The sequence below is a fragment of the Oncorhynchus mykiss genome, chromosome 15 (genome assembly GCF_057628025.1).
Source record: "Oncorhynchus mykiss isolate SJ-2025 chromosome 15, ASM5762802v1, whole genome shotgun sequence".
NCBI lineage: Eukaryota > Metazoa > Chordata > Actinopteri > Salmoniformes > Salmonidae > Oncorhynchus > Oncorhynchus mykiss.
In genome coordinates, this window is record NC_143036.1 from 73,886,590 (window position 1) to 73,913,448 (window position 26,859).

Sequence of the window (26,859 nt, forward strand, 5' to 3'; positions counted from 1 at the left end):
GCACCTGTACTGACCTCGCCTTCTGGATGGTAGTGGGGTGAACAGGCAGTGACTCGGGTGGTTGTTGTGATCTTTTTGGCTTTCCTGTGACATCGGGTGCTGTTGGTGTCCTGGAGGGCAGGGAGTTTGCCCCCGGTGAGACCGCACCACCCTCTGGAGAGCCCTGTGGCTATGGGCGGTGCAGTTGCCGTACCAGGCGGTGATACAGCCCGACAGGATGCTCTCAATTGTGCATCTGTAAAAGTTTGTGAGGGTTTTACATTTCTTCAGCCTCCTGAGGTTGAAGAGGCGCTGTTGCACCTTCTTCACCACACTGTCTGTGTGGGTGGACCATTTCAGTTTGTCCATGATGTGTACGCCGAGGAACTTAAAACTTTATACCTTCTCCACTGCTGTCTCGTCGATGTGGATAGGGGGGTTCTCCCTCTGCTGTTTCCCGAAGTCCACAATCATCTCCTTTGTTTTGTTGACCTTGAGTGAGAGGTTGTTTTCCTGACACCACACTCCGAGGGGCCTCACCTCCTCCCTATAGGTCGTCTTCATTGTTGGTTATCAAACCTACTACTGTTATGTCGTCTACAGACTTGATGATTGAGTTGGAGGCGTGCATGGCCACGCAGTCATGGGTGAACAGGGAGTATAGGAGTGGGCTGAGCACGCACCCTTGTGGGGCCCTAGTGTTGAGGATCAGCGAAGTGGAGATGCTGTTTCCTACTTTCCCCAGCTGGGGGCGACCCGTCAGGAAGTCCAGGACCCGGTTGCACAGGGCAGGGTTCAGACCCAGGGCCTCAAGCTTAATGATGACCTTAGAGGGTACTATGGTGTTGAATGCTGAGCTGTAGTCAATGAACAGTATTCTTACATAGGTATTCCTCTTGTCCAGGTGGGATAGGGCAGTGTGCAGTGTGATGGCGATTGCATCGTCTGTGGACCTATTGGGTCGATACGCAAATGAAGTGAATAACTACACTGTTTGTATTCGGCTATATTCCCAGTCAACTTTCCATGATTAAATGCTGTGGTTCGTGCTTTCAGTTTGGAGCGAATGCCGCCATCTATCCACGGTTTCTGGTTAGGGTAGGTTTTAGTAGTCACAGTGGGCACAACATGTCCTATGCACTTCCTTATAAACTCACTCACTGAATCAGCGTATAAATCAATATTATTCTCTGAGGCACCCGGAACATGTTCCAGTCCACGTAATCAAAACAATCTTGAAGTGTGGATTCCGACCGGTCAGACCAGCGTTGAATAGTCCTTGTTACGAGTACATCCTGTTTGAGTTTATTCCTATAGGAAGGGAGAAGAAAAATTGAGTTGTGGTCAGATTTGCCAAAGGGAGGGCAGGGGAGGGCCTTGTATGCATCACGGAAGTTAGAGTAGCAGTGATCCAGAGTTTTGCCGGCGCAAGTACTACAGTCAATATGCTGATAGAGTTTAGGTAGCCTTGTTCTCAAATTAGCTATGTTAAAATCCCCAGCTACAATGAATGCAGCCTCAGGATATATGGTTTCCAGTTTACATAAAGTCCAGTGAAGTTCCTTGAAGGCCGTCTTGGTATCGGCTTGAGGGGGGTATTTACACAGCTGTGACAATAACCGACGAGAATTCTATTGGGAGATAATACGGTCGGCATTCGATCGCATGGAATTCTAGGTCAGATGACCGAAAGGACTAGAATTCCTGCATGTTGTTACAATTACACCATGAGTCATTAATCATGAAACGTACACCCTCACCCTTCTTCCCGGAGAGATGTTTATTTCTGTCGGTGCGAAGCACAAAGAATCCCTGTTCCTGTTGATGCAAAGCAAGACAATGTGTTATAGAGTAACTATTATATAAAAGAGTTTCATAAAAACCTCTCGAAGGGCTTTAATAGATTGTATTGGGTATCTGCAGATTTCATCAGTTGGAACGGAACCTTCCATCAGTTGGACTGTGGAACTATACTCCTCACTGTGCGGAATACGTGTCTGGAAGAAAACCCAACTTGGATGAATTGGGATATTGAAAACAGAACACTGCCTAACTTGAAAGAGCCTGCAGAAGGATCATAAAATGACCCCCAATTTGTTTCTGCTTTTGTTATGACTACAATACACAGGTACAAAAGAAAAGTAGTGTACAGGATACAGTAACTTTTCCCTCTGATTATTTAATTCAGCAACAGTGATTCATGGGATGATAAGCTTTCTGAAACACACCACCCAAGGTGATCATAGAAATGAAACAGGCTTCACATAGCCATAGAACAGCTGTAAGAGATTGTCACTCGACCAGCGTATGGTTTTGCACGGCTGCAAACAGATCACTTAAAATAAGATTTTTGGTTGTTTTCTCTCCAAGATACAGATGCAGTATCTTAATTTCATCATCATGTTGATGCACGGCAGGAAATGGACACTTGTAGTGTATCCAAGGTTTAAAAAGGCCTCTGTTTGTAATTTCCAGTTTAACAAACTGTCCTAATGAAAAATGGATCAACCCCTACAAAACAAAATCATAAATTATATTCCACATTTCCTGTTGCTGCAGGGTTATTTTACTGCTATGGTGAACTGGCTCAAATGAAGGTCCTACATCTGTACAGCAATGAGAACACATTTTCACAAACAATCGTCATTCATGAGTTGTTCTGCATCTGGTTAGGGAAAGGGAATACCTAGTCAGTTGCACAACTGAATGCATTCAACCAAAATGCCTTTCGCGTTCAACCCAAACCCTCTGAATTAGAGGTGCGAGGGGCTGCCTTAATCAGCACCCAGTTGTTGGGGGGTAACTGTGGTCCATGTAGCTCAGTTGGGAAAGCATAGTGCTTGCAATGCCAGGGTTGTTGGTTTGATTCCCATGGGGGACCGGTATCAAAATGTATGTACTAACTAATGTAAATTGCTCTGTATAACAGCATTTACAAAAATGTAACTGCTCAAGGGCAGAACAGCTCAGGGATTCAAACCAGCAACCGTTCAGTTACTGGCCCAACGCTCTTAACTGCTAGGCTAGCTGCCGCTGGTCCACTTTGTGTTCAAAGTGGACCAGCACTCACTTGTACAGAGAATCTCACATTTTCTACTGTTTGAGTGTCGGCACCTTTTTAGAGAATACCGGCTCAAAAATATAAAACCTGGTACACAAATATGATGTACTTCAATCCACTTCAAGCCCTGTTCAGCACTATTCTGTGAACAAGCCCTGTTCAGCACTATTCTAAGAACAAGCACTGTTCAGCACTATTCTAAGAACAAGCACTGTTCAACACTATTCTAAGAACAAGCCCTGTTCAGCACTATTCTAAGAACAAGCCCTGTTCAGCACTATTCTGTGAACAAGCCCTGTTCAGCACTATTCTAAGAACAAGCCCTGTTCAGTACTATTCTAAGAACAAGCCCTGTTCAGCACTATTCTAAGAACAAGCCCTGTTCAGCACTATTCTAAGAACAAGCCCTGTTCAGCACTATTCTAAGAACAAGCCCTGTTCAGCACTATTCTAAGAACAAGCCCTGTTCAACACTATTCTAAGAACAAGCCCTGTTCAGCACTATTCTAAGAACAAGCCCTGTTCGGCACTATTCTAAGAACAAATATTAGACCTACTAGAAACAGAGTGCTCTCTGGAAGTCATGAGAAGAAAACACACTTTACTATTGCACTCAGAAGGAACAAGTGTGTATGACTTCACTGACTACTAAGGAGGACACTAAAACCAAAGTTAGACTGAAAACCTACTCAGAAGATTAAGCTAAATATGTCTGTATGGAATGGTGCACATTCCCTCATCTTTAATGGCTATTGTTTACCTGTTGTGTTTACTGATTACAGCACAGAACGTTGTTTTCCTGTGCTGCTACATTATTAGGAGTTAGTAACAAACATAACTCAATGAAGTACTATTGTTGACAGTTTACCATGATGGAATGTGAATTGATAAGGAAAACAAACCTGGTTAATTGTGAACAGATAGCTAAATCCTCTGTCCTAATTTAGCTGCATGCCCTCATGCATTTGAAATTCTGAGTTAAACACAAATCTAAAAATAATTTCTGAGAAGTGCATGAACTTGTTTTACTTGCCAAAATGATAATTCTCTTGAAGGGCATATTGTTATAGAAAACAAAAACCTGGGCAGGTTCCAGAAATCAGTCCAGAAATGTGATGGAAGTTAAGGTCAATGCTGGGAGCGAACCCTCTACTGGACCACAAACGACCAGATCAGTGATTCATGAGATACAACGTTCTTATGAACTATAAATGGACCGTGAAAAACCTCAACATCTGAGCCAAAGGTCAACCATCTGATACTGTCTCAAAGATCCTACTACAGTAGTCACAGGACAGAGGATCAAGTCTATCTATGAACATTTATGTTCAGTACAGGGCCACTATAAAAGTCTCTCCCAAAATGAGAATCCTGCTTCACGGGACCTACCAAATCCTACTACCCCTTTAACACACACACACACACACACACACACACACACACACACACACACACACACACACACACACACACACCCACCACACACACACACACATCACACAACACACAACACACAACACACCACACACACACACACACACACACACACAACACACACACACACAACACACACACACACAACACACACACACACAACACACAACACACCACACACACACCACAAGCACCATCTGGAGTGTTTCACAAACATTTTGATGTGTTGAACCAGAAGGCTGTTATGAATCTTTTCTATGTGATTTAAGATTGAAGAACAGTGAATGGACCCAGATGAATTTGCATAGATGACATATAAAACAAGGAGAGGAATCAAGACTATATTTGGATCCAGGGGGAAGAACAATGATCTTAAATGTTTTTCCAGTTTCTCCTGAACTGAGAGGATGATGTCACCATGTGACAATGGAGAGAAGGGAACTCTTCAGCTGTTCTGGGCCTGTCCTCATAAAGAGTCACGGTGTAGGAGTACTGACCTAGGATAAATGTTGCCTTTTAGATCATAATGAATATGATTATATAGACAGGGGGATCTGATCCTAGATCAGGAGTCCTACTCTGAGACGCTCTCTGAATACAGGCCCTGGCCTCAACTCCAGAGTGTTCAAATTAAATTGCTTCAGAGTAAATAAACATCTTTATATATATATATATATATATATATATATATATATATATATATATATATATATATATATATATATATATATCTCACAAAAACCCATTGTCTGGACCTAAACTCTCCAAACTCAACAGTTCTTGGTGCAATCCATAACAATCCTTAGAGTTATTTCCTGTGTATGTATATGCCTCCTACAGAGGATGCCTCCAGGACAGGGGTTGGTTGGCTTGGTTCAAATGACGAGCAGACCTTGATGATGCTCTCACTACACGATTTATTTGCCCTGCTCTGCGGACTGCAGGACACAAAGGTTACCACAGCTCAGCTTGTAGAGAACATTCTCTGTACTCATGATAATGAATACTTGGCGCCCTCTGCTGGAATTTAGCTGTCTGTTTGCGCCTGCAAGCATGCGAGTCAATAGGATCAATACTTTTTTCTAATCGACAAAAAAACACAGTGCGTGCACTGTTTTAATTCAATAATTCAAATATAGCTCGTATTTAACGTGTCTTATTGCCTCTTTGCTGTTTTTAAAAGTTTAAAAAATGTTTTTTCAGTCTTGCTGAAAAGGATGTTGGGATGTCGTTGTTATGGCAACGTTTTCAAGGTATTCAACAAAACAGAGAGGCTGAGATTTACTGAAGCATTTTGTTGTTTAGCTAGCTAGCTGACAACAACATTTACAAATAGCTCTACCTCCCAGAGCTAACTTTTATGGCATAATGCTGGATCATTATTTTGACAAACTTGGAGTCACAGGTGAATAAAGGGACTGTTACAGGTAAGAATAACAGAGTGTAAGTGTAACAGTTAACGTTAGCTACCTATAGCTATTTCTTATTTCCCCAGTTAGTTTACACGAGGCTGGTCAAATAGTTGTAACTAGTAGTTAACTTTAGCAGTTTTGAGTAGGAAGCGAATTTTTCGGTCCTGTTGGGCTCAAATGATTCATTCGTATCATCTAAATCCAATGCCCTCCAGCCGGTAACGGTATATCACAGATAGAACAATGATCATTGACATTGCACCTTGCAAATGAACACACAGTGGTGCGCGTCTAGAAAAGGGAGTTAGGATTGGAAAAGGTTCATTTGGAGCCCTGAACACAGGCCTAGTCTCCAGTTGAAACGGGTTCAATAGCCTTTCTACCAGTATTTATTGTATACTTATTAGGCCTAACAATTCGGCAAAAATGTGTTGATTCACGTTAGTTGACACTCAACCAAATGTTAATCAAAACTAGACATTGAGCTGACGCCTGTGCTCAGTGGGAAGTAAGTCTGGAGAGGATAGTGACTATACTTACTGTAAGAGGCCCACTGGGCCAGCAGCCATGGTTTAGAGGGGTCCAGCAAAGCAGCTGGGTTTAGTATTTTCTGTAGGTTCCAGAACACTGAGCTGTGTCCCAAATGGCACCCTATTCCCTATAGTGGACTACGTTTGACCAGGACCAATGCGTCCCATATGGGGCCTCATCAAATGTACTACACTATAGGGAATAGGGTGCCATTTGGGACACATTCTAGGTCAAAGACTGGAGCTGGAGGCTATGAGGGTTGCAGCAGTCTGTCTTTCATCAGTGTAATGTAGAGTGGATAGAATACACAAGGCTAAGATTTTGTATATTTCTGCAAATACTTTGCAAAGCCAATAAATGTAAAATAATCTAGTAGTTACGAAATTGTCTAGTGCTCTTCTTCTTTAGAAGATCATGAAAATGCTTACTAATCCTGTCTGTCTGCTGTCTGTCTGCTGTCTCTGTCTGTCTGCTATCTTCTCCCTGCTGTCTCCGTCTGTCTGCTGTCTCTGTCTGTCTGCTGTCTCCGTCTGTCTGCTGTCTCTGGGTGTCTGTCTGCTGTCTCTTGTCTGCTGTCTGCTGTCTCTGTCTGTCTGCTGTCTCTTGTCTGCTGCTTGCTGTCTCTGGCTGTCTGTCTGCTGTCTCTGGCTGTCTGTCTGCTGTCTCTGTTTGTCTGCTGTCGCTGTCGGTCGGCTGTCTCTGGCTGTCTGCTGTCTCTGTCTGTCTGTCTGTCTGTCTGTCTGTCTGTCTGTCTGTCTGTCTGTCTGTGGTCTCCGTCTGTCGTATGTGTCTGTCAGCGTGTCTGTCTGCTGTCTCTATCTTCGTGTCTGTCTGCGTGCGTGTCTGTCTGTCTGCGTGTGTGTGACAGGGCCACCATGAGCCAAGCTGGGGAGCAGACCAACCCACCCAGTGGAGGAGGTGAGGAGGAGACTACTCCTTTATCAGCCCTGGCTCCTGATGCTGCCCTACAGGAGGAGAGCCTGGCCCTGGGCCCCACTCACGTCTCTGCCAGCCCAGCCTTCCAGTGCTTAGACCAGGTAACACATACTCTTTTCACGCTACTGAGACAAACCGAGCCGAGCTGACCCCTACTGGGCTGACCTAGTTATTCATACACCATAGTTGCTAGAACTCTGTCACCATGACCAGTTGAAACCCGAGGTCTCTTCACAGTTCCCAGGTCCAGAACAGAGGCTGGGAAACACAATATTAAATAGAGCCATGACTACATGGAACTCTCTGCCACCACAGATAACACTTTACGGCATGACACGGACTGTGAAGAAACACTGATATTTTGATGCATTGTGTATTGTAATATGCATTGTAATATGTATTGTAATATGTATTGTATTGTGTATTGTAATATGTATTGTAATATGTATTGTATTGTGTATTGTAATATGTATTGTAATATGTATTGTATTGTGTATTGTAATATGTATTGTAATATGTATTGTATTATGTATTGTGTATTGTATTGTATTATGTATTGTAATATGTATTGTGTATTGTAATATGTATTGTATTATGTATTGTGTATTGTAATATGTATTGTATTATGTATTGTGTATTGTATTGTATTGTGTATTGTGTATTGTATTGTATTATGTATTGTATTGTGTATTGTAATATGTATTGTATTGTGTATTGTAATATGTATTGTATTGTGTATTGTAATATGTATTGTATTGTGTATTGTAATATGCATTGTAATATGTATTGTAATATGTATTGTATTGTGTATTGTAATATGTATTGTAATATGTACTGTATTATGTATTGTATTGTGTATTGTAATATGTATTGTAATATGTATTGTAATATGCATTGTAATATGTATTGTATTGTGTATTGTATTATGTACTGTATTATGTATTGTATTGTGTATTGTGTATTGTAATATGTATTGTATTGTGTATTGTAATATGTATTGTATTGTGTATTGTAATATGTATTGTAATATGTATTGTAATATGTATTGTATTGTGTATTGTAATATGTATTGTATTGTGTATTGTATTGTATTATGTATTGTATTATGTATTGTATTGTGTATTGTAATATGTATTGTAATATGTATTGTAATATGTATTGTATTGTGTATTGTAATATGTATTGTAATATGTATTGTAATATGTATTGTATTGTGTATTGTAATATGTATTGTATTGTGTATTGTAATTTGTATTGTGTATTGTAATATGCATTGTAATATGTATTGTATTGTGTATTGTAATATGTATTGTAATATGTATTGCAATATGCATTGTAATATGTATTGTATTGTGTATTGTATTGTGTATTGTATTGTAATATGTATTGTATTATGTATTGTAATATGTATTGTATTATGTATTGTATTATATTATATATTGTAATATGTATTGTGTATTGTAATATGTATTGTATTATGTATTGTAATATGTATTGTATTATATTATATATTGTAATATGTATTGTATTATATTATATATTGTAATATGTATTGTATTATATTATATATTGTATTATGTATTGTATTGTATTATGTATTGTATTATATACTGTATTGTATTATATATTGTATTATATATTGTATTATGCATTGTATTGTATTATGTATTGTATTATATATTGTATTATATATTGTATTTTGTATTGTTTTATGTATTGTATTATGTATTGTATTATATATTGTATTACGTATTGTATTATGTATTGTATTATGTATTGTATTATTTATTGTATTATATATTGTATTTTGTATTGTTTTATGTATTGTATTATGTATTGTATTATATATTGTATTATGTATTGTATTATGCATTGTATTATATATTGTATTGTATTGTATTATATATTGTATTATGTATTGTATTATCTAATGTATTATATACTGTATTGTATTATATATTGTATTATATATTGTATTATGCATTGTATTGTATTATGTATTGTATTATGTATTGTATTATATATTGTATTATGTATTGTATTATGTATCGTATTATATATTGTATTATGTATTGTATTGTATTGTGTATTGTATTATATATTGTATTACGTATTGTATTATGTATTGTATTATGTATTGTATTATATATTGTATTATGTATTGTATTGTATTATGTATTGTATTATATATTGTATTACGTATTGTATTATGTATTGTATTATGTATTGTATTATATATTGTATTATGTATCGTATTATATATTGTATTATGTATTGTATTATATATTGTATTATGTATTGTATTATGTATTGTATTATATATTGTATTATGTATTGTATTGTATTATGTATTGTATTATATATTGTATTACGTATTGTATTATGTATTGTATTATGTATTGTATTATATATTGTATTATGTATTGTATTGTGTATTGTATTATGTATTGTATTATGTATGTGATAGGTGGTTGGGATACCACTGTGATACAGTTTGTGTTTGTCTCGCCTGTCTATCTCCAGGTAAATGCACTAGCTGTGGGTTTCTCTGGATGGGAGCGTCTGCTGAATGGCTAAATTGTAATGTAAATGTAGTGCTATTTATGTATATTATGGCTTTTATTTGTTGTGCTGTTTCCTGTTGGGACCCCAGGAAGAGTAGCCGTTGCCTCGGCAACAAGTAATTGGGGATCCTAATAAATAGTAAATACTAAAAAAACATCAGCCAATCCTGAACCCTTATGAAGGGAAAATTAATAAAACATCAGCCAATCCTGAACCCTTATGAAGGGAAAATGAATAAAACATCAGCCAATCCTGAACCCTTATGAAGGGAAAATGAATAAAACATCAGCCAATCCTGAACCCTTATGAAGGGAAAATGAATAAAACATCAGCCAATCCTGAACCCTTATGAAGGGAAAATGAATAAAACATCAGCCAATCCTGAACCCTTATGAAGGGAAAATTAATAAAACATCAGCCAATCCTGAACCCTTATGAAGGGAAAATTAATAAAACATCAGCCAATCCTGAACCCTTATGAAGGGAAAATTAATAAAACATCAGCCAATCCTGAACCCTTATGAAGGGAAAATTAATAAAACATATAGGCTAGGTCAGGTCTATTTCCCTGCTGATGGTTGGCAGATATAGGTTGGGTCAGGTCTATTTGCCTGCTGATGGTTGGCAGATATAGGCTGGGCCAGGGCTATTTGCCTGCTGATGGTTGGCAAATATAGGCTGGGTCAGGGCTATTTGCCTGCTGATGGTTGACTGATACAGGCTGGGTCAGGGCTATTTGCCTGCTGATGGTTGGCAGATATAGGCTGGGTCAGGTCTATTTGCCTGCTGATGGTTGGCAGATATAGGCTGGGTCAGGGCTATTTGCCTGTTGATGGTTGACAGATATAGGCGAGGTCAGGTCTATTTGCCTGCTGATGGTTGACAGATATAGGCTGGGTCAGGGCTATTTGCCTGCTGATGGTTGGCAGATATAGGTTAGGTCAGGGCTATTTGCCTGCTGATGGTTGGCAGATATAGGCTGGTTCAGGGCTATTTGCCTGCTGCTGGTTGACAGATATAGGCTGGGTCAGGGCTATTTGCCTGTTGATGGTTGACAGATATAGGCTGGGTCAGGTCTATTTGCCTGCTGATGGTTGACAGATATAGGCTGGGTCAGGGCTATTTGCCTGCTGATGGTTGACAGATATAGGCTGGGTCAGGGCTATTTGCCTGCTGATGGTTGGCAGATATAGGCTGGGTCAGGGCTATTTGCCTGCTGATGGTTGGCAGATATAGGCTGGGTCAGGGCTATTTGCCTGCTGATGGTTGGCAGATATAGGCTGGGTCAGGGCTATTTGCCTGCTGATGGTTGACAGATATAGGCTGGGTCAGGTCTATTTGCCTGCTGATGGTTAGCAGATATAGGCTGGGTCAGGTCTATTTGCCTGCTGATGGTTGACATATAAATGCTAGGTCAGGGCTATTTGCCTGCTGATGGTTGACAGATATAGGCTGGGTCAGGTCTATTTGCCTGCTGATGGTTGGCAGATATAGGCTGGGTCAGGTCTATTTGTCTGCTGATGGTTGACAGATATAGGCTGGGTCAGGGCTATTTGCCTGCTGATGGTTGGCAGATATAGGCTGGGTCAGGTCTATTTGTCTGCTGATGGTTGGCAGATATAGGCTGGGTCAGGGCTATTTGCCTGCTGATGGTTGACAGATATAGGCTGGGTCAGGGCTATTTGCCTGCTGATGGTTGACAGATATAGGCTAGGTCAGAGCTATTTGCCTGTTGATGGTTGACAGATATAGGCTAGGTCAGGTCTATTTGCATGCTGATGGTTGACAGATATAGGCTGGGTCAGGGCTATTTGCCTGCTGATGGTTGGCAGATATAGGCTGGGTCAGGGCTATTTGCCTGCTGATGGTTGACAGATATAGGCTGGGTCAGGGCTATTTGCCTGTTGATGGTTGGCAGATATAGGCTGGGTCGGGGCTATTTGCCTGCTGATAGTTGACAGATATAGGCTGGGTCAGGTCTATTTGTCTGCTGATGGTTGACAGATATAGGCTGGGTCAGGTATATTTGCCTGCTGATGGTTGACAGATATAGGCTGGGTCAGGTCTATTTGCCTGCTGATGGTTATTAGATATAGGCTGGGTCAGGTCTATTTGCCTGCTGATGGTTGGCCGATATAGGCTGTGTCAGGTCTATTTGCCTGCTGATGGTTGGCAGATATAGGCTGGGTCAGGGCTATTTGCCTGCTGATGGTTGACAGATATAGGCTGGGTCAGGTCTATTTGCCTGCTGATGGTTGGCAGATATAGGCTGGGTCAGGTCTATTTGCCTGCTGATGGTTGACAGATATAGGCTGGTTCAGGTCTATTTGCCTGCTGATGGTTGACAGATATAGGCTGGGTCAGGTCTATTTGCCTGTTGATGGTTGGCAGATATAGGCTGGGTCAGGTCTTTTTGCCTGCTGATGGTTGGCAGATATAGGCTGGGCCAGGGCTATTTGCCTGCTGATGGTTGGCAAATATAGGCTGGGTCAGGGCTATTTGTCTGCTGATGGTTGGCAGATATAGGCTGGTTCATGGCTATTTGCCTGCTGATGGTTGACAGATATAGGCTGGGTCAGGGCTATTTGCCTGCTGATAGTTGACAGATATAGGCTGGTTCAGGGCTATTTGCCTGCTGATGGTTGACAGATATAGGCTGGGTCAGGGCTATTTGCCTGTTGATGGTTGACAGATATAGGCTGGGTCAGGTCTATTTGCCTGCTGATGGTTGACAGATATAGGCTGGGTCAGGTCTATTTGCCTGTTGATGGTTGACAGATATAGGCTGGGTCAGGGCTATTTGCCTGTTGATGGTTGGCAGATATAGGCTGGGTCAGGGCTATTTGCCTGCTGATGGTTGGCAGATATAGGCTGGGTCAGGTCTATTTGCCTGCTGATGGTTGGCAGATATAGGCTGGGTCAGGGCTATTTGCCTGCTGATGGTTGACAGATATAGGCTGGGTCAGGTCTATTTGCCTGCTGATGGTTAGCAGATATAGGCTGGGTCAGGTCTATTTGCCTGCTGATGGTTGACATATAAATGCTAGGTCAGGGCTATTTGCCTGCTGATGGTTGACAGATATAGGCTGGGTCAGGTCTATTTGCCTGCTGATGGTTGGCAGATATAGGCTGGGTCAGGTCTATTTGTCTGCTGATGGTTGGCAGATATAGGCTGGGTCAGGGCTATTTGCCTGCTGATGGTTGACAGATATAGGCTGGGTCAGGGCTATTTGCCTGCTGATGGTTGACAGATATAGGCTAGGTCAGAGCTATTTGCCTGTTGATGGTTGACAGATATAGGCTAGGTCAGGTCTATTTGCATGCTGATGGTTGACAGATATAGGCTGGGTCAGGGCTATTTGCCTGCTGATGGTTGGCAGATATAGGCTGGGTCAGGGCTATTTGCCTGCTGATGGTTGACAGATATAGGCTGGGTCAGGGCTATTTGCCTGTTGATGGTTGGCAGATATAGGCTGGGTCGGGGCTATTTGCCTGCTGATAGTTGACAGATATAGGCTGGGTCAGGTCTATTTGCCTGCTGATGGTTGACAGATATAGGCTGGGTCAGGTATATTTGCCTGCTGATGGTTGACAGATATAGGCTGGGTCAGGTCTATTTGCCTGCTGATGGTTATTAGATATAGGCTGGGTCAGGTCTATTTGCCTGCTGATGGTTGGCCGATATAGGCTGTGTCAGGTCTATTTGCCTGCTGATGGTTGGCAGATATAGGCTGGGTCAGGGATATTTGCCTGTTGATGGTTGACAGATTAGGCGAGGTCAGGTCTATTTGCCTGCTGATGGTTGACAGATATAGGCTGGGTCAGGGCTATTTGCCTGCTGATGGTTGGCAGATATAGGTTCGGTCAGGGCTATTTGCCTGCTGATGGTTGGCAGATATAGGCTGGTTCAGGGCTATTTGCCTGCTGATGGTTGACAGATATAGGCTGGGTCAGGGCTATTTGCCTGTTGATGGTTGACAGATATAGGCGTGGTCAGGTCTATTTGCCTGCTGATGGTTGACAGATATAGGCTGGGTCAGGGCTATTTGCCTGCTGATGGTTGGCAGATATAGGCTGGGTCAGGGCTATTTGCCTGCTGATGGTTGGCAGATATAGGCTGTGTCAGGTCTATTTGCCTGCTGATGGTTGGCAGATATAGGCTGGGTCAGGGCTATTTGCCTGCTGATGGTTGGCAGATATAGGCTGTGTCAGGTCTATTTGCCTGCTGATGGTTGGCAGATATAGGCTGGGTCAGGGCTATTTGCCTGTTGATGGTTGACAGATTAGGCGAGGTCAGGTCTATTTGCCTGCTGATGGTTGACAGATATAGGCTGGGTCAGGGCTATTTGCCTGCTGATGGTTGGCAGATATAGGTTCGGTCAGGGCTATTTGCCTGCTGATGGTTGGCAGATATAGGCTGGTTCAGGGCTATTTGCCTGCTGATGGTTGACAGATATAGGCTGGGTCAGGGCTATTTGCCTGTTGATGGTTGACAGATATAGGCGTGGTCAGGTCTATTTGCCTGCTGATGGTTGACAGATATAGGCTGGGTCAGGGCTATTTGCCTGCTGATGGTTGACAGATATAGGCTGGGTCAGGGCTATTTGCCTGCTGATGGTTGGCAGATATAGGCTGGGTCAGGGCTATTTGCCTGCTGATGGTTGGCAGATATAGGCTGGGTCAGGGCTATTTGCCTGCTGATGGTTGGCAGATATAGGCTGGGTCAGGGCTATTTGCCTGCTGATGGTTGACAGATATAGGCTGGGTCAGGTCTATTTGCCTGCTGATGGTTAGCAGATATAGGCTGGGTCAGGTCTATTTGCCTGCTGATGGTTGACATATAAATGCTAGGTCAGGGCTATTTGCCTGCTGATGGTTGACAGATATAGGCTGGGTCAGGTCTATTTGCCTGCTGATGGTTGGCAGATATAGGCTGGGCCAGGGCTATTTGCCTGCTGATGGTTGGCAAATATAGGCTGGGTCAGGGCTATTTGCCTGCTGATGGTTGGCAGATATAGGCTGGTTCAGGGCTATATGCCTGCTGATGGTTGACAGATATAGGCTGGGTCAGGGCTATTTGCCTGCTGATGGTTGACTGATACAGGCTGGGTCAGGGCTATTTGCCTGCTGATGGTTGGCAGATATAGGCTGGGTCAGGTCTATTTGCCTGCTGATGGTTGACAGATATAGGCTGGGTCAGGGCTATTTGCCTGCTGATGGTTGGCAGATATAGGTTAGGTCAGGGCTATTTGCCTGCTGATGGTTGACAGATATAGGCTGGGTCAGGGCTATTTGCCTGCTGATGGTTGACTGATACAGGCTCGGTCAGGGCTATTTGCCTGCTGATGGTTGACAGATATAGGCTGGGTCAGGTCTATTTGCCTGCTGATGGTTGGCAGATATAGGCTGGGTCAGGGCTATTTGCCTGCTGATGGTTGACAGATATAGGCTGGGTCAGGTCTATTTGCCTGCTGATGGTTAGCAGATATAGGCTGGGTCAGGTCTATTTGCCTGCTGATGGTTGACATATAAATGCTAGGTCAGGGCTATTTGCCTGCTGATGGTTGACAGATATAGGCTGGGTCAGGTCTATTTGCCTGCTGATGGTTGGCAGATATAGGCTGGGTCAGGTCTATTTGTCTGCTGATGGTTGGCAGATATAGGCTGGGTCAGGGCTATTTGCCTGCTGATGGTTGACAGATATAGGCTGGGTCAGGGCTATTTGCCTGCTGATGGTTGACAGATATAGGCTAGGTCAGAGCTATTTGCCTGTTGATGGTTGACAGATATAGGCTAGGTCAGGTCTATTTGCATGCTGATGGTTGACAGATATAGGCTGGGTCAGGGCTATTTGCCTGCTGATGGTTGGCAGATATAGGCTGGGTCAGGGCTATTTGCCTGCTGATGGTTGACAGATATAGGCTGGGTCAGGGCTATTTGCCTGTTGATGGTTGGCAGATATAGGCTGGGTCGGGGCTATTTGCCTGCTGATGGTTGACAGATATAGGCTGGGTCAGGGCTATTTGCCTGCTGATGGTTGACAGATATAGGCTGGGTCAGGGCTATTTGCCTGCTGATGGTTGGCAGATATAGGCTGGGTCAGGGCTATTTGCCTGCTGATGGTTGGCAGATATAGGCTGGGTCAGGGCTATTTGCCTGCTGATGGTTGACAGATATAGGCTAGGTCAGAGCTATTTGCCTGTTGATGGTTGACAGATATAGGCTAGGTCAGGTCTATTTGCATGCTGATGGTTGACAGATATAGGCTGGGTCAGGGCTATTTGCCTGCTGATGGTTGGCAGATATAGGCTGGGTCAGGGCTATTTGCCTGCTGATGGTTGACAGATATAGGCTGGGTCAGGGCTATTTGCCTGTTGATGGTTGGCAGATATAGGCTGGGTCGGGGCTATTTGCCTGCTGATGGTTGGCAGATATAGGCTGGGTCAGGGCTATTTGTCTGCTGATGGTTGACAGATATAGGCTGGGTCAGGTATATTTGCCTGCTGATGGTTGACAGATATAGGCTGGGTCAGGTCTATTTGCCTGCTGATGGTTATTAGATATAGGCTGGGTCAGGTCTATTTGCCTGCTGATGGTTGGCCGATATAGGCTGTGTCAGGTCTATTTGCCTGCTGATGGTTGGCAGATATAGGCTGGGTCAGGGCTATTTGCCTGCTGATGGTTGACAGATATAGGCTGGGTCAGGTCTATTTGCCTGCTGATGGTTGGCAGATATAGGCTGGGTCAGGTCTATTTGCCTGCTGATGGTTGACTGATACAGGCTCGGTCAGGTATATTTGCCTGCTGATGGTTGACAGATATAGGCTGGGTCAGGTCTATTTGCCTGCTGATGGTTGGCAGATATAGGCTGGGTCAGGTCTTTTTGCCTGCTGATGGTTGGCAGATATAGGCTGGGCCAGGGCTATTTGCCTGCTGATGGTTGGCAAATATAGGCTGGGTCAGGGCTATTTGTCTGCTGATGGTTGGCAGATATAGGCTGGTTCATGGCTATTTGCCTGCTGATGGTTGACAGATATAGGCTGGGTCAGGGCTATTTGCCTGCTGATAGTTGACAGATATAGGCTGGTTCAGGGCTATTTGCCTGCTGATGGTTGACAGATATAGGCTGGGTCAGGGCTATTTGCCTGTTGATGGTTGACAGATATAGGCTGGGTCAGGTCTATTTGCCTGCTGATGGTTGACAGATATAGGCTGGGTCAGGTCTATTTGCCTGTTGATGGTTGACAGATATAGGCTGGGTCAGGGCTATTTGCCTGTTGATGGTTGGCAGATATAGGCTGGGTCAGGGCTATTTGCCTGCTGATGGTTGGCAGATATAGGCTGGGTCAGGTCTATTTGCCTGCTGATGGTTGGCAGATATAGGCTGGGTCAGGGCTATTTGCCTGCTGATGGTTGACAGATATAGGCTGGGTCAGGTCTATTTGCCTGCTGATGGTTAGCAGATATAGGCTGGGTCAGGTCTATTTGCCTGCTGATGGTTGACATATAAATGCTAGGTCAGGGCTATTTGCCTGCTGATGGTTGACAGATATAGGCTGGGTCAGGTCTATTTGCCTGCTGATGGTTGGCAGATATAGGCTGGGTCAGGTCTATTTGTCTGCTGATGGTTGGCAGATATAGGCTGGGTCAGGGCTATTTGCCTGCTGATGGTTGACAGATATAGGCTGGGTCAGGGCTATTTGCCTGCTGATGGTTGACAGATATAGGCTAGGTCAGAGCTATTTGCCTGTTGATGGTTGACAGATATAGGCTAGGTCAGGTCTATTTGCATGCTGATGGTTGACAGATATAGGCTGGGTCAGGGCTATTTGCCTGCTGATGGTTGGCAGATATAGGCTGGGTCAGGGCTATTTGCCTGCTGATGGTTGACAGATATAGGCTGGGTCAGGGCTATTTGCCTGTTGATGGTTGGCAGATATAGGCTGGGTCGGGGCTATTTGCCTGCTGATAGTTGACAGATATAGGCTGGGTCAGGTCTATTTGCCTGCTGATGGTTGACAGATATAGGCTGGGTCAGGTATATTTGCCTGCTGATGGTTGACAGATATAGGCTGGGTCAGGTCTATTTGCCTGCTGATGGTTATTAGATATAGGCTGGGTCAGGTCTATTTGCCTGCTGATGGTTGGCCGATATAGGCTGTGTCAGGTCTATTTGCCTGCTGATGGTTGGCAGATATAGGCTGGGTCAGGGCTATTTGCCTGCTGATGGTTGACAGATATAGGCTGGGTCAGGTCTATTTGCCTGCTGATGGTTGGCAGATATAGGCTGGGTCAGGTCTATTTGCCTGCTGATGGTTGACAGATATAGGCTGGTTCAGGTCTATTTGCCTGCTGATGGTTGACAGATATAGGCTGGGTCAGGTCTATTTGCCTGTTGATGGTTGGCAGATATAGGCTGGGTCAGGTCTTTTTGCCTGCTAATGGTTGGCAGATATAGGCTGGGCCAGGGCTATTTGCCTGCTGATGGTTGGCAAATATAGGCTGGGTCAGGGCTATTTGTCTGCTGATGGTTGGCAGATATAGGCTGGTTCATGGCTATTTGCCTGCTGATGGTTGACAGATATAGGCTGGGTCAGGGCTATTTGCCTGCTGATGGTTGACAGATATAGGCTGGGTCAGGGCTATTTGCCTGCTGATGGTTGGCAGATATAGGCTGGGTCAGGGCTATTTGCCTGCTGATGGTTGACAGATATAGGCTGGGTCAGGGCTATTTGCCTGCTGATGGTTGACAGATATAGGCTGGGTCAGGGCTATTTGCCTGCTGATGGTTGACAGATATAGGCTGGGTCAGGGCTATTTGCCTGCTGATGGTTTACAGATATAGGCTGGGTCAGGTCTATTTGCCTGCTGATGGTTGACAGATATAGGCTGGGTCAGGTCTATTTGCCTGCTGATGGTTAGCAGATATAGGCTGGGTCAGGTCTATTTGCCTGCTGATGGTTGACATATATATGCTAGGTCAGGGCTATTTGCCTGCTGATGGTTGACAGATATAGGCTGGGTCAGGTCTATTTGCCTGCTGATGGTTGGCAGATATAGGCTGGGTCAGGTCTATTTATCTGCTGATGGTTGGCAAATATAGTCTGGGTCAGGGCTATTTGCCTGCTGATGGTTGACAGATATAGGCTGGGTCAGGGCTATTTGCCTGCTGATGGTTGACAGATGTAGGCTAGGTCAGGGCTATTTGCCTGTTGATGGTTGACATTTATAGGCTAGGTCAGGTCTATTTGCCTGCTGATGGTTGACAGATATAGGCTGGGTCAGGTCTATTTGCCTGCTGATGGTTGACAGATATAGGCTGGGTCAGGGCTATTTGCCTGTTGATGGTTGGCAGATATAGGCTGGGTCAGGTCTATTTGCCTGCTGATGGTTGACAGATATAGGCTGGGTCAGGGCTATTTGCCTGTTGATGGTTGGCAGATATAGGCTGGGTCAGGTGTATTTGCCCACTGATGGTTGACAGATATAGGCTGGGTCAGGTCTATTTGCCTGCTGATGGTTGACAGATATAGGCTGGGTCAGGGCTATTTGCCTGCTGATGGTTGACAGATATAGGCTGGGTCAGGGCTATTTGCCTGCTGATGGTTGACAGATATAGGCTGGGTCAGGGCTATTTGCCTGCTGATGGTTGACAGATATAGGCTGGGTCAGGGCTATTTGCCTGCTGATGGTTGACAGATATAGGCTGGGTCAGGGCTATTTGCCTGCTGTGTTTCATGCGGGATATGGATAACAAAACATTCAGTACTCGGTGCAAATCTGTAAAAAGTTTATTCATGTTTTTATATAAAAAGTAAATACTTTTTTGAATAGGACAATAGAAGGTGAACGAAAAAACGTCTAGTGTACATACAGTTCTATACATCAAGCTACATAATCAATTATTCTATTCAAATATACCTACACTTTAAACCTTTTCATACAAGCCGAAATACTCCATCTTTTAGTTTTAAACTTCTCTGTGGTCAACTTCTCAACCCCAATACAATGCTTTTTATTCCGAGTACAATACTTTTTGGGCTACTCATCTTAGGCAATCACTGTGTACTGCATGAACATACAGTCCATATATTAGTTATGTAAAAGCTATCAATCATACTTTCAAAAATAAATACTGTACATTTCCTCCTTGAACTTGGGGCCTTTAGTTTCCATGCTGCTTAGCCTGTCTAGATGAGGATGCAATGCAATGACATAACGCTAGGTGGCAGTATTATACAGACAATGGAGTTACAGATGTCTGGAAACAGTTGCAGTGCCTGCAGTCAACCAATGTAATTATTCTGCAGAAAGCAAACATATCTGACTCCATTTTGTTGCTGTTGTTAGTTCAGTGGCACATGGTCCATAGTATGTTGTTTGACCGATAGCCAGACATTTCCTATGACTGTGATATCATACGTTTGTCTTCGGTGGAGACTTTTCCAACCTTTTGAAGATTTCATTGCTGTTTTATTCCAGGGAACCCAGGTGTCTCAGACTGTCTCTGAACCATGTGGTTAAACTTGACAGTGGGAGGCAGAAAGGTCAAAGGAGCAGAAAGTCAAGAAGAAAAAAGTATTTCTGATCTTTCCGGTCGTTTCCGTTCTCATGCCTCTTTCCTTTACGGAGCGTAGTTCTTTGGCCGTATCATCATTTTGACCGTCTTGAAGGCCTGCCTGTAGTTGGTGGGGTATGCTTCACTAGACATGTTGTGCCATGTTCCCCAGAAGATGCCGTTCCTCACGCCCTTGTATCTCTTGTGGTAGTATTTCCCATTGAGATTGGCTGACATGCAGGCGTCAAACCACCAGCCAGAGCTGTAGTACGCGCCGCAGTTCCCTGACGGGTACATGTCGTTGTCCCTGTCTGGCGTGGTGAAGAACTTCTGGTCGTGGTTGAAGTGCTGGTTCATGTGCAGCGCGTTGCCGGCCGTGCCACTGTACCCGCTGATGGAGAGGCGATACCTCAGGAATTCGTTGGCTACGTAGAACTGGTCGAACTTGGCATACTCCCGCACCCCTTGGAAGTCCTCCAGTTCGATGCGCAGAACCATGTCCTTGGCCTTGGTCAGGAGGTGGATGCGGTCGTTGCCCAACCAGAACTCTCCCCGGGGGTCACCAAATCCCCCCTAGAGAGAGAGAGACAGAGAGAGAGAGGGCAATGGCAGGGAGAGAGAGAGAGAGAGACAGAGAGAGAGAGAGAGGGCAAGGGCAGGGAGAGAGAGATAGAGAGACAGAGAGAGAGAGAGGGCAAGGGCAGGGGGAGAGAGAGAAAAAAATGTAAAGGTCTGTGTCAGAGGAGTCAAATCTGTCCCAAATGGCACCCTATTCCCTACATAGTGCCTGGTCAAAGGTAGTGCACTATATAGGGAATAGGGTGACATTTGGGACACAGCCTCATGTTTTCCCTGATTCTCACAGGCCAGCAGGCCATTACATGGAATGTTACTGACCACGGTCTGTCACAGAGTTTTGTCAAATGGGTTTATTAACCTTGTACTCAGCCCAGGAGCGGTTGAAGCTGACGGTGCCATTGAGGCGCTGCTGCACCAGGGTCCAGCCGCCGCCGAACGACTCCATGTCGCAGTAGACCTGGAACGTGCCGTTCCTGGGGTCTGGCGTGACCTGGTAGACGCCGTTCCTCCTCTCCTTTAGCATGTTGTAGTCAGAGCAGTCCTTGGGAGCGATGATGACTGTTGTGAGAGAGAGACAGGGCAGGGGGAGGGAGAGAGAGAGAGAGAGACAGGGCAGGGGGAGGGAGAGAGACAGAGAGAGACAGGGCAGGGGAAGGGAGAGAGAGACAGAGAGAGACAGGGCAGGGGGAGGGAGAGAGAGAGAGAGACAGGGCAGGGGGAGGGAGAGAGAGGCAACGGTCAGTGTCCGAGGAGTAAAGAAAACACTGTTTCCCTCAAAGCACAAGCCTCTCACAACCCAGCAGCCATTGCATGGAATGTTCCTGACTTTCAGCCCCAGAATGTTCCTGACTTTCAGCCCCAGAGCTGACTGAGCGAATTGAGCCACGGTGTCACTGTTTTCATATAAGGGGAGGACAGCCTTGTCAAAACGTGGGAACGTGTCAAATGGGATTAACCAAGGCTGCTGGAGAGCCTGCCAGTCCCCACTCTGTGTGTGTGATGATAATGCATCCTGACAGACACTTTTGGAGCTTAGAGACCCTGAGTTTTGGAAAGTGACGCCAGTCGACTGCTCAGGATAGGAGCCTAGGAAGCATGAGAGAGGAGTTGAGTTAGCAGAGCACAGAAGAGGACAGAGCAGGCTGTTTGTGCGTGTGTGTGAGTGTGTGTGTGTCTCTGTATCTCCCCCCTGTGGGCAGTACTCCTATCAAAGTCTGCCCATATGTGATAGTATTAGTGGTTCTCAGAATATGGGCGCCAGGCTGTGACTGACCCAAATATAACAGTCCGCCAGACAGATGGACAGACAGCCATGCAGACTGATAAAGGGGATTGACAGCAACAGAAGAGCAGCTGTATTATCAAGGAAGTATGCAGAGACATAAAACCCTCATCTGGAAGTAACATCGTCCCAGTGAAAAGCTTGTGCATTCTCACATTACAGGCAAACAGTTCCTTTAATTCCTACAGAACAAGGCTTGGGACATTAGATGAAGCTTAATAAAAGTGTTTATAAATGAATCGAGAACATGATTCAGTTAAATGATCCGAAGGTCGACTCCCTCGATGTATGTCCGCGAACACCTTCAAATCCAATCAGAGACAGGAAGCACACTGTTTAGTTTAACTGTGAATTGGGGCTTAATGATCCGTTACAGAGCTGAGATTGTGAGATGTCTGACTGCTGACGTTCTGTTGTCGTTGAGCCGACAGAGAGTTTCTCATATCAAGATAGAAACGTAGCCAGTAGAAAGAAGGCTGTGTCAACAACAGAACCTACAAGCACTACTGCACTTTGATACTGGATGCTCCCGACTCTTACTGAAAACACTTTATATTGCCTGTTTCTCCATAATCTTTACATGAATCACTTCTGACATTATCTTGTCAAGCTATCCAGAGTCATTTGCAGAGCTCTTATACGAAACATGACAGATTAATCTAAGACAAGTACTTCTACATAGTGTTCTGATCTCACCATGACCAACTGTCGGAATGCAACACATTGCATCATCTTGTTGGCAAGTGTAATAAAGGAGGTAGCTGTTTACACCATGACGTTAACACTGTGTAACACACACTCAAAATGTCAGAATATCTCACACTCAAAATATCAGAGTATCACACACTCAAAATATCAGAATATCTCACACTCAAAATATCAGAGTATCACACACTCAAAATGTCAGAATATCTCACACTCAAAATATCAGAGTATCCCACACTCAAAATATCAGAGTATCCCACACTCAAAATATCAGAGTATCACACACTCAAAATATCAGAATATCCCACACTCAAAATATCAGAATATCCCACACTCAAAATATCAGTGTCCCACACTCAAAATATCAGAATACCTCACACTCAAAATATCAGAATATCTCACACTCAAAATATCAGAATATCTCACACCCAAAATATCAGAATATCTCACACTCAAAATATCAGAGTATCTCACACTCAAAATATCAGAATATCTCACACCCAAAATATCAGAATATCTCACACTCAAAATATCAGAGTACCTCACACTCAAAATATCAGAATCTCTCACACTCAGAATATCCCAATGAGTTTTGAAAGATAAAGTGTGATGAAACAATGTAATTCCCTGGTACAGTAGCAGTGTTAGTCTAGGACCGTGCATAAAGAAAGGGTGATGATCTGGAGTTAAACCTGCAACTCTCCTTTTGATACGGCAGAGTACTCACACTCAGTACAGAGGGCTGGCATACTGTACAGTACTGATACAGCAGAGTACTCACACTCAGTACAGAGGGCTGGCATACTGTACATTACTGCATGCAGTGCATGAAAGCCTGGTTTTATAATAAGTCTGTCTGGCTGATGCTTAGAGGAGAACAATAGGTTAGCAATAACAAGAGACTAGAGGAGCTTCTATAAGAGAACAGGGGGGGCTATTTTCAATAACACTCACACTGAGGGAAGTTCTGCACTTTACAGAAAAATTATAGTTTAGTAATAACAGAGCGTTTTGTAAATCACTTAAAGGTTATACAGAATTTTCCTGTCAAATTGTCAAGAACCTATTTGGTTAATTAAAGAGAGTAAATAGACGTACACTGAGGAGTTTGCTGGACGGCACACTGGTGGTTACAGTTGTTACTGAGCTTGTTGATCACTCCAGTGATGTTCTCCACCTTGCTGTCCACGATGGCCTCCACGTTCCTCATGTTGATCAGGCTTAGTTCCTCTAGACGGCCCTGCAGAGCCGTGATCTGTCCCCGTGCGTTACGCAGGCTGTTGGACATCTTGTTCATCTTCACCTGCATCTCAAACACAGAACCGCCGGTAGAGACGGTGCCTTTGCCAGTACCAGAACCGGTGCCAATGCCATCCCCATCAGGCCCTGTGTTGGTTCCCCCGTCTCCTCGTTCCTCCTTACTGGTGCTAGACTGTATTTCCAGAAACCCTGGTCCCGTAGCGGGACCCCCTGCTGCCTCCCCGCTGTCCCTCTGCAGGCTCTGGTCAGCCTGCTGCCGACACTCCTGACAGTCCCTCTTCAGCCGGTTCACCGTCTCCTTCAGGCTCTGCAGCTCCTTCATGGTCTTCTCCAGCATCCTGAACTGCTTGGGCAGCTGGATGGTCAGTGGAGGCAGGGTGATCTGGTAGGGGCAGTCGTCCTCTTCTCCACACTGGCCAGAAGGCTTCATCCTCACAGGGCAGCCCCCTGAAACCTCTCCTGTAGCAGCCTTATCCTGAACCTTATCCCATCTCTGGGCTCTGTCTCCTGGCTCTGCTGCGGAGCTCCATGGGACTGCCAGCAGAAGAGTGGTGGAGGCCACAACACACAGCACAAACAGCCTCATGGTGTGTGTTTTGACTGAGTGTGTGTGCGTGTCAGTGAGTGAGTGAGTGAGTGTGTGTTTCTCAGCTACGCAGTCAGAGAGAGCGAGAGCGGCGTGAGAGAGCAGCCTGCAGGAGAGTGAGCGCAGGAGACTGCCTCCTGCCTGAGATAGTTGTGTCATTAATATCAGGGGAGGGAGGGAGGGAGGGAGGGGTGGGAGGGGCTGTGTTGCGTAATTCCACCACTCCATACCAGCAGCAAAGTCAACCATTTAAAGAGAGAGTAGGAATGCAGAGTTCTGACTGAGCTGCAGTCCTTTAGAAGTCAGCCCATTTCCCTGAACAGACAAGTGAGTCAGTACAAAGGAATTAACATTCTCTCCTGAGTCAGTACAATGGAAGTGAGTCAGTACAATGGAATTAAGATTCTCTCCTGTAGGTTTTCCCCCTCTTGTTGTTTTGCTGTTTTGTGTTCTTGGATATTTATCCTGAACTAGAACACTAAGCCCTTTATGAAGTGGTAGAAGTGGTCGGTTTGAGGGTCTTAGAGGGTTGATACTAGAATCACCTGAACAGAGAGAAAGGCTATGGTCCTACAGTGCACTTGTTTCATCTCCAAACTCCAATCTCAGTGTTGCTGTGGATCAACACCAATGTGTCTCTTTCCTTCTTAACTCTGGTCTCGTTGCCATTCAATGTATGAATATGACATCACCACAACTGTGGTATACAGAGCATCTTCTCTCTGCCACGATGAGTTGTTCACTTTTCCTACTGATGGACTTTGTGGTGGGTTGTGGGATTCCTGTAAAGTGGGCTATAGCTCTTCACAGGCTGGAAGTCATATTGAATGAAACACAGTAAGGTGTTTCATTCAGGATTAGTCATATTGAAAGTGATGCAATATTTGCAATTCAAACCCTCTATTGAAACTCACGTGATACACCTTAGTTTTGGGTCAAAGGTGAGATGACTCTAGAGCCCTGAAAGATAAACAGAACAGCTCAAAATCCTGTAGCAGGCTGAAACTGGCAGTGCCACAGGGCTCTGTGTGGTGGAGGTCATGGGTCAACGTCAGCCATCTTGTGATCAGGAAGTATTGTCCCTCTGAGCCAGACGGGCTACACATTAACGAGTCCTCCTCACCTGCAGGAAAATAACTTGACTTTACGAATAAAGTGACTGTTATTGTTATTCCTTCCATATCTATGGAACAGTTTACTGTCCATGACTCATCCTTATGAATATTGTAACTGCCTGGAACTCTATATAACTGATATGGTAAATGTTATTGTTATTCCTTCCATATCTATGGAATAGTTTACTGTCCATGACTCATCCTTATGAATATTGTAACTGTCTGGAACTCTATATAACTGATATGGTAACTGTTATTGTTATTCCTTCCATATCTATGGAACAGTTTAATGTCCATGACTCATCCTTATGAATATTGTAACTGTCTGGAACTCTATATAACTGATATGGTAACTGTTATTGTTATTCCTTCCATATCTATGGAACAGTTTACTGTCCATGACTCATCCTTATGAATATTGTAACTGTCTGGAACTCTATATAACTGATATGGTAACTGTTTTTGTTGTTGTTGAGAATTGAAACTTTTTGACTATCCATTCCTTTAAGTGGCTCCCAGCCACTGAACGAGAAACTGTCTTTATTTTTTACTGAGGAAGGGGAAACCATAGAGCTTATAATTGACCTATTCAAATCAAATCAAATCAAATGTATTTATATAGCCCTTCTTACATCAGCTAATATCTCAAAGTGCTGTACAGAGAAACCCAGCCTAAAACCCCAAACAGCAAGCAATGCAGGTGTAGAACCTATTCCATGTTGGTTGAGCAGAACGGGCAGAGTTACAGTACCATCCAGGCCTGGATCTCCTCTCTAACAGACAGAACTGTCAGAGTTACAGTACCATCCAGGTCTGGATCTCCTCTCTAACAGACAGAACTGTCAGAGTTACAGTA

At 44.1% G+C, this 26,859-nt stretch overlaps 2 protein-coding genes and 1 long non-coding RNA gene across 5 annotated transcripts in view; 1 reads left to right on the forward strand and 2 right to left on the reverse strand.

The window, feature by feature from the left end:
• The first annotated feature begins 5,529 nt into the window (after positions 1-5,529).
• Positions 5,530-26,859, forward strand: part of LOC110531894 (coiled-coil domain-containing protein 146) — a 92,527-nt gene continuing 71,197 nt past the window's right edge. For 2 of the 3 annotated variants that reach the window (XM_090201135.1, XM_090201137.1), the window contains exons 1-2: positions 5,707-5,901; positions 7,215-7,454. In XM_090201135.1, the coding sequence (XP_090057261.1) occupies positions 7,293-7,454 (162 nt within the window). In that variant the 5' untranslated portion in view covers positions 5,707-5,901; positions 7,215-7,292. Of the gene's footprint in view, positions 5,902-7,214; positions 7,455-26,859 lie in introns of all 3 variants that reach the window. The other variant, XM_090201136.1, reaches the window with a different exon arrangement.
• On the reverse strand, positions 19,695-25,040 carry fgl2a (fibrinogen-like 2a). The gene is made up of 3 exons (XM_090201177.1): positions 24,141-25,040; positions 21,414-21,613; positions 19,695-21,049 (listed from the first exon to the last, which is right to left on the reverse strand). Exons 1-3 carry the CDS (start codon positions 24,886-24,888, stop codon positions 20,543-20,545), a joined length of 1,455 nt encoding a protein of 484 aa, XP_090057303.1. The 5' UTR covers positions 24,889-25,040; the 3' UTR covers positions 19,695-20,542.
• LOC149978182 (uncharacterized) lies at positions 22,547-23,792 on the reverse strand. Its single transcript, XR_016486907.1, has 2 exons — positions 23,584-23,792; positions 22,547-23,415 (listed from the first exon to the last, which is right to left on the reverse strand). It is a non-coding gene; the product is annotated as an uncharacterized LOC149978182 (long non-coding RNA).

Excerpts from the sequence above, each read along its gene's own strand:
- fgl2a (XM_090201177.1), bottom strand. The coding sequence starts at position 24,888 with ATGAGGCTGTTTGTGCTGTGTGTTGTGGCCTCCACCACTCTTCTGCTG. Across the intron at positions 21,614-24,140 it reads CGTCCAGCAAACTCCTCAGT|TCATCATCGCTCCCAAGGAC; the intron begins GTACGTCTATTT and ends CTCTCACAACAG. Across the intron at positions 21,050-21,413 it reads GCTCCTGGGCTGAGTACAAG|GGGGGATTTGGTGACCCCCG; the intron begins GTTAATAAACCC and ends CTCTCTCTCTAG.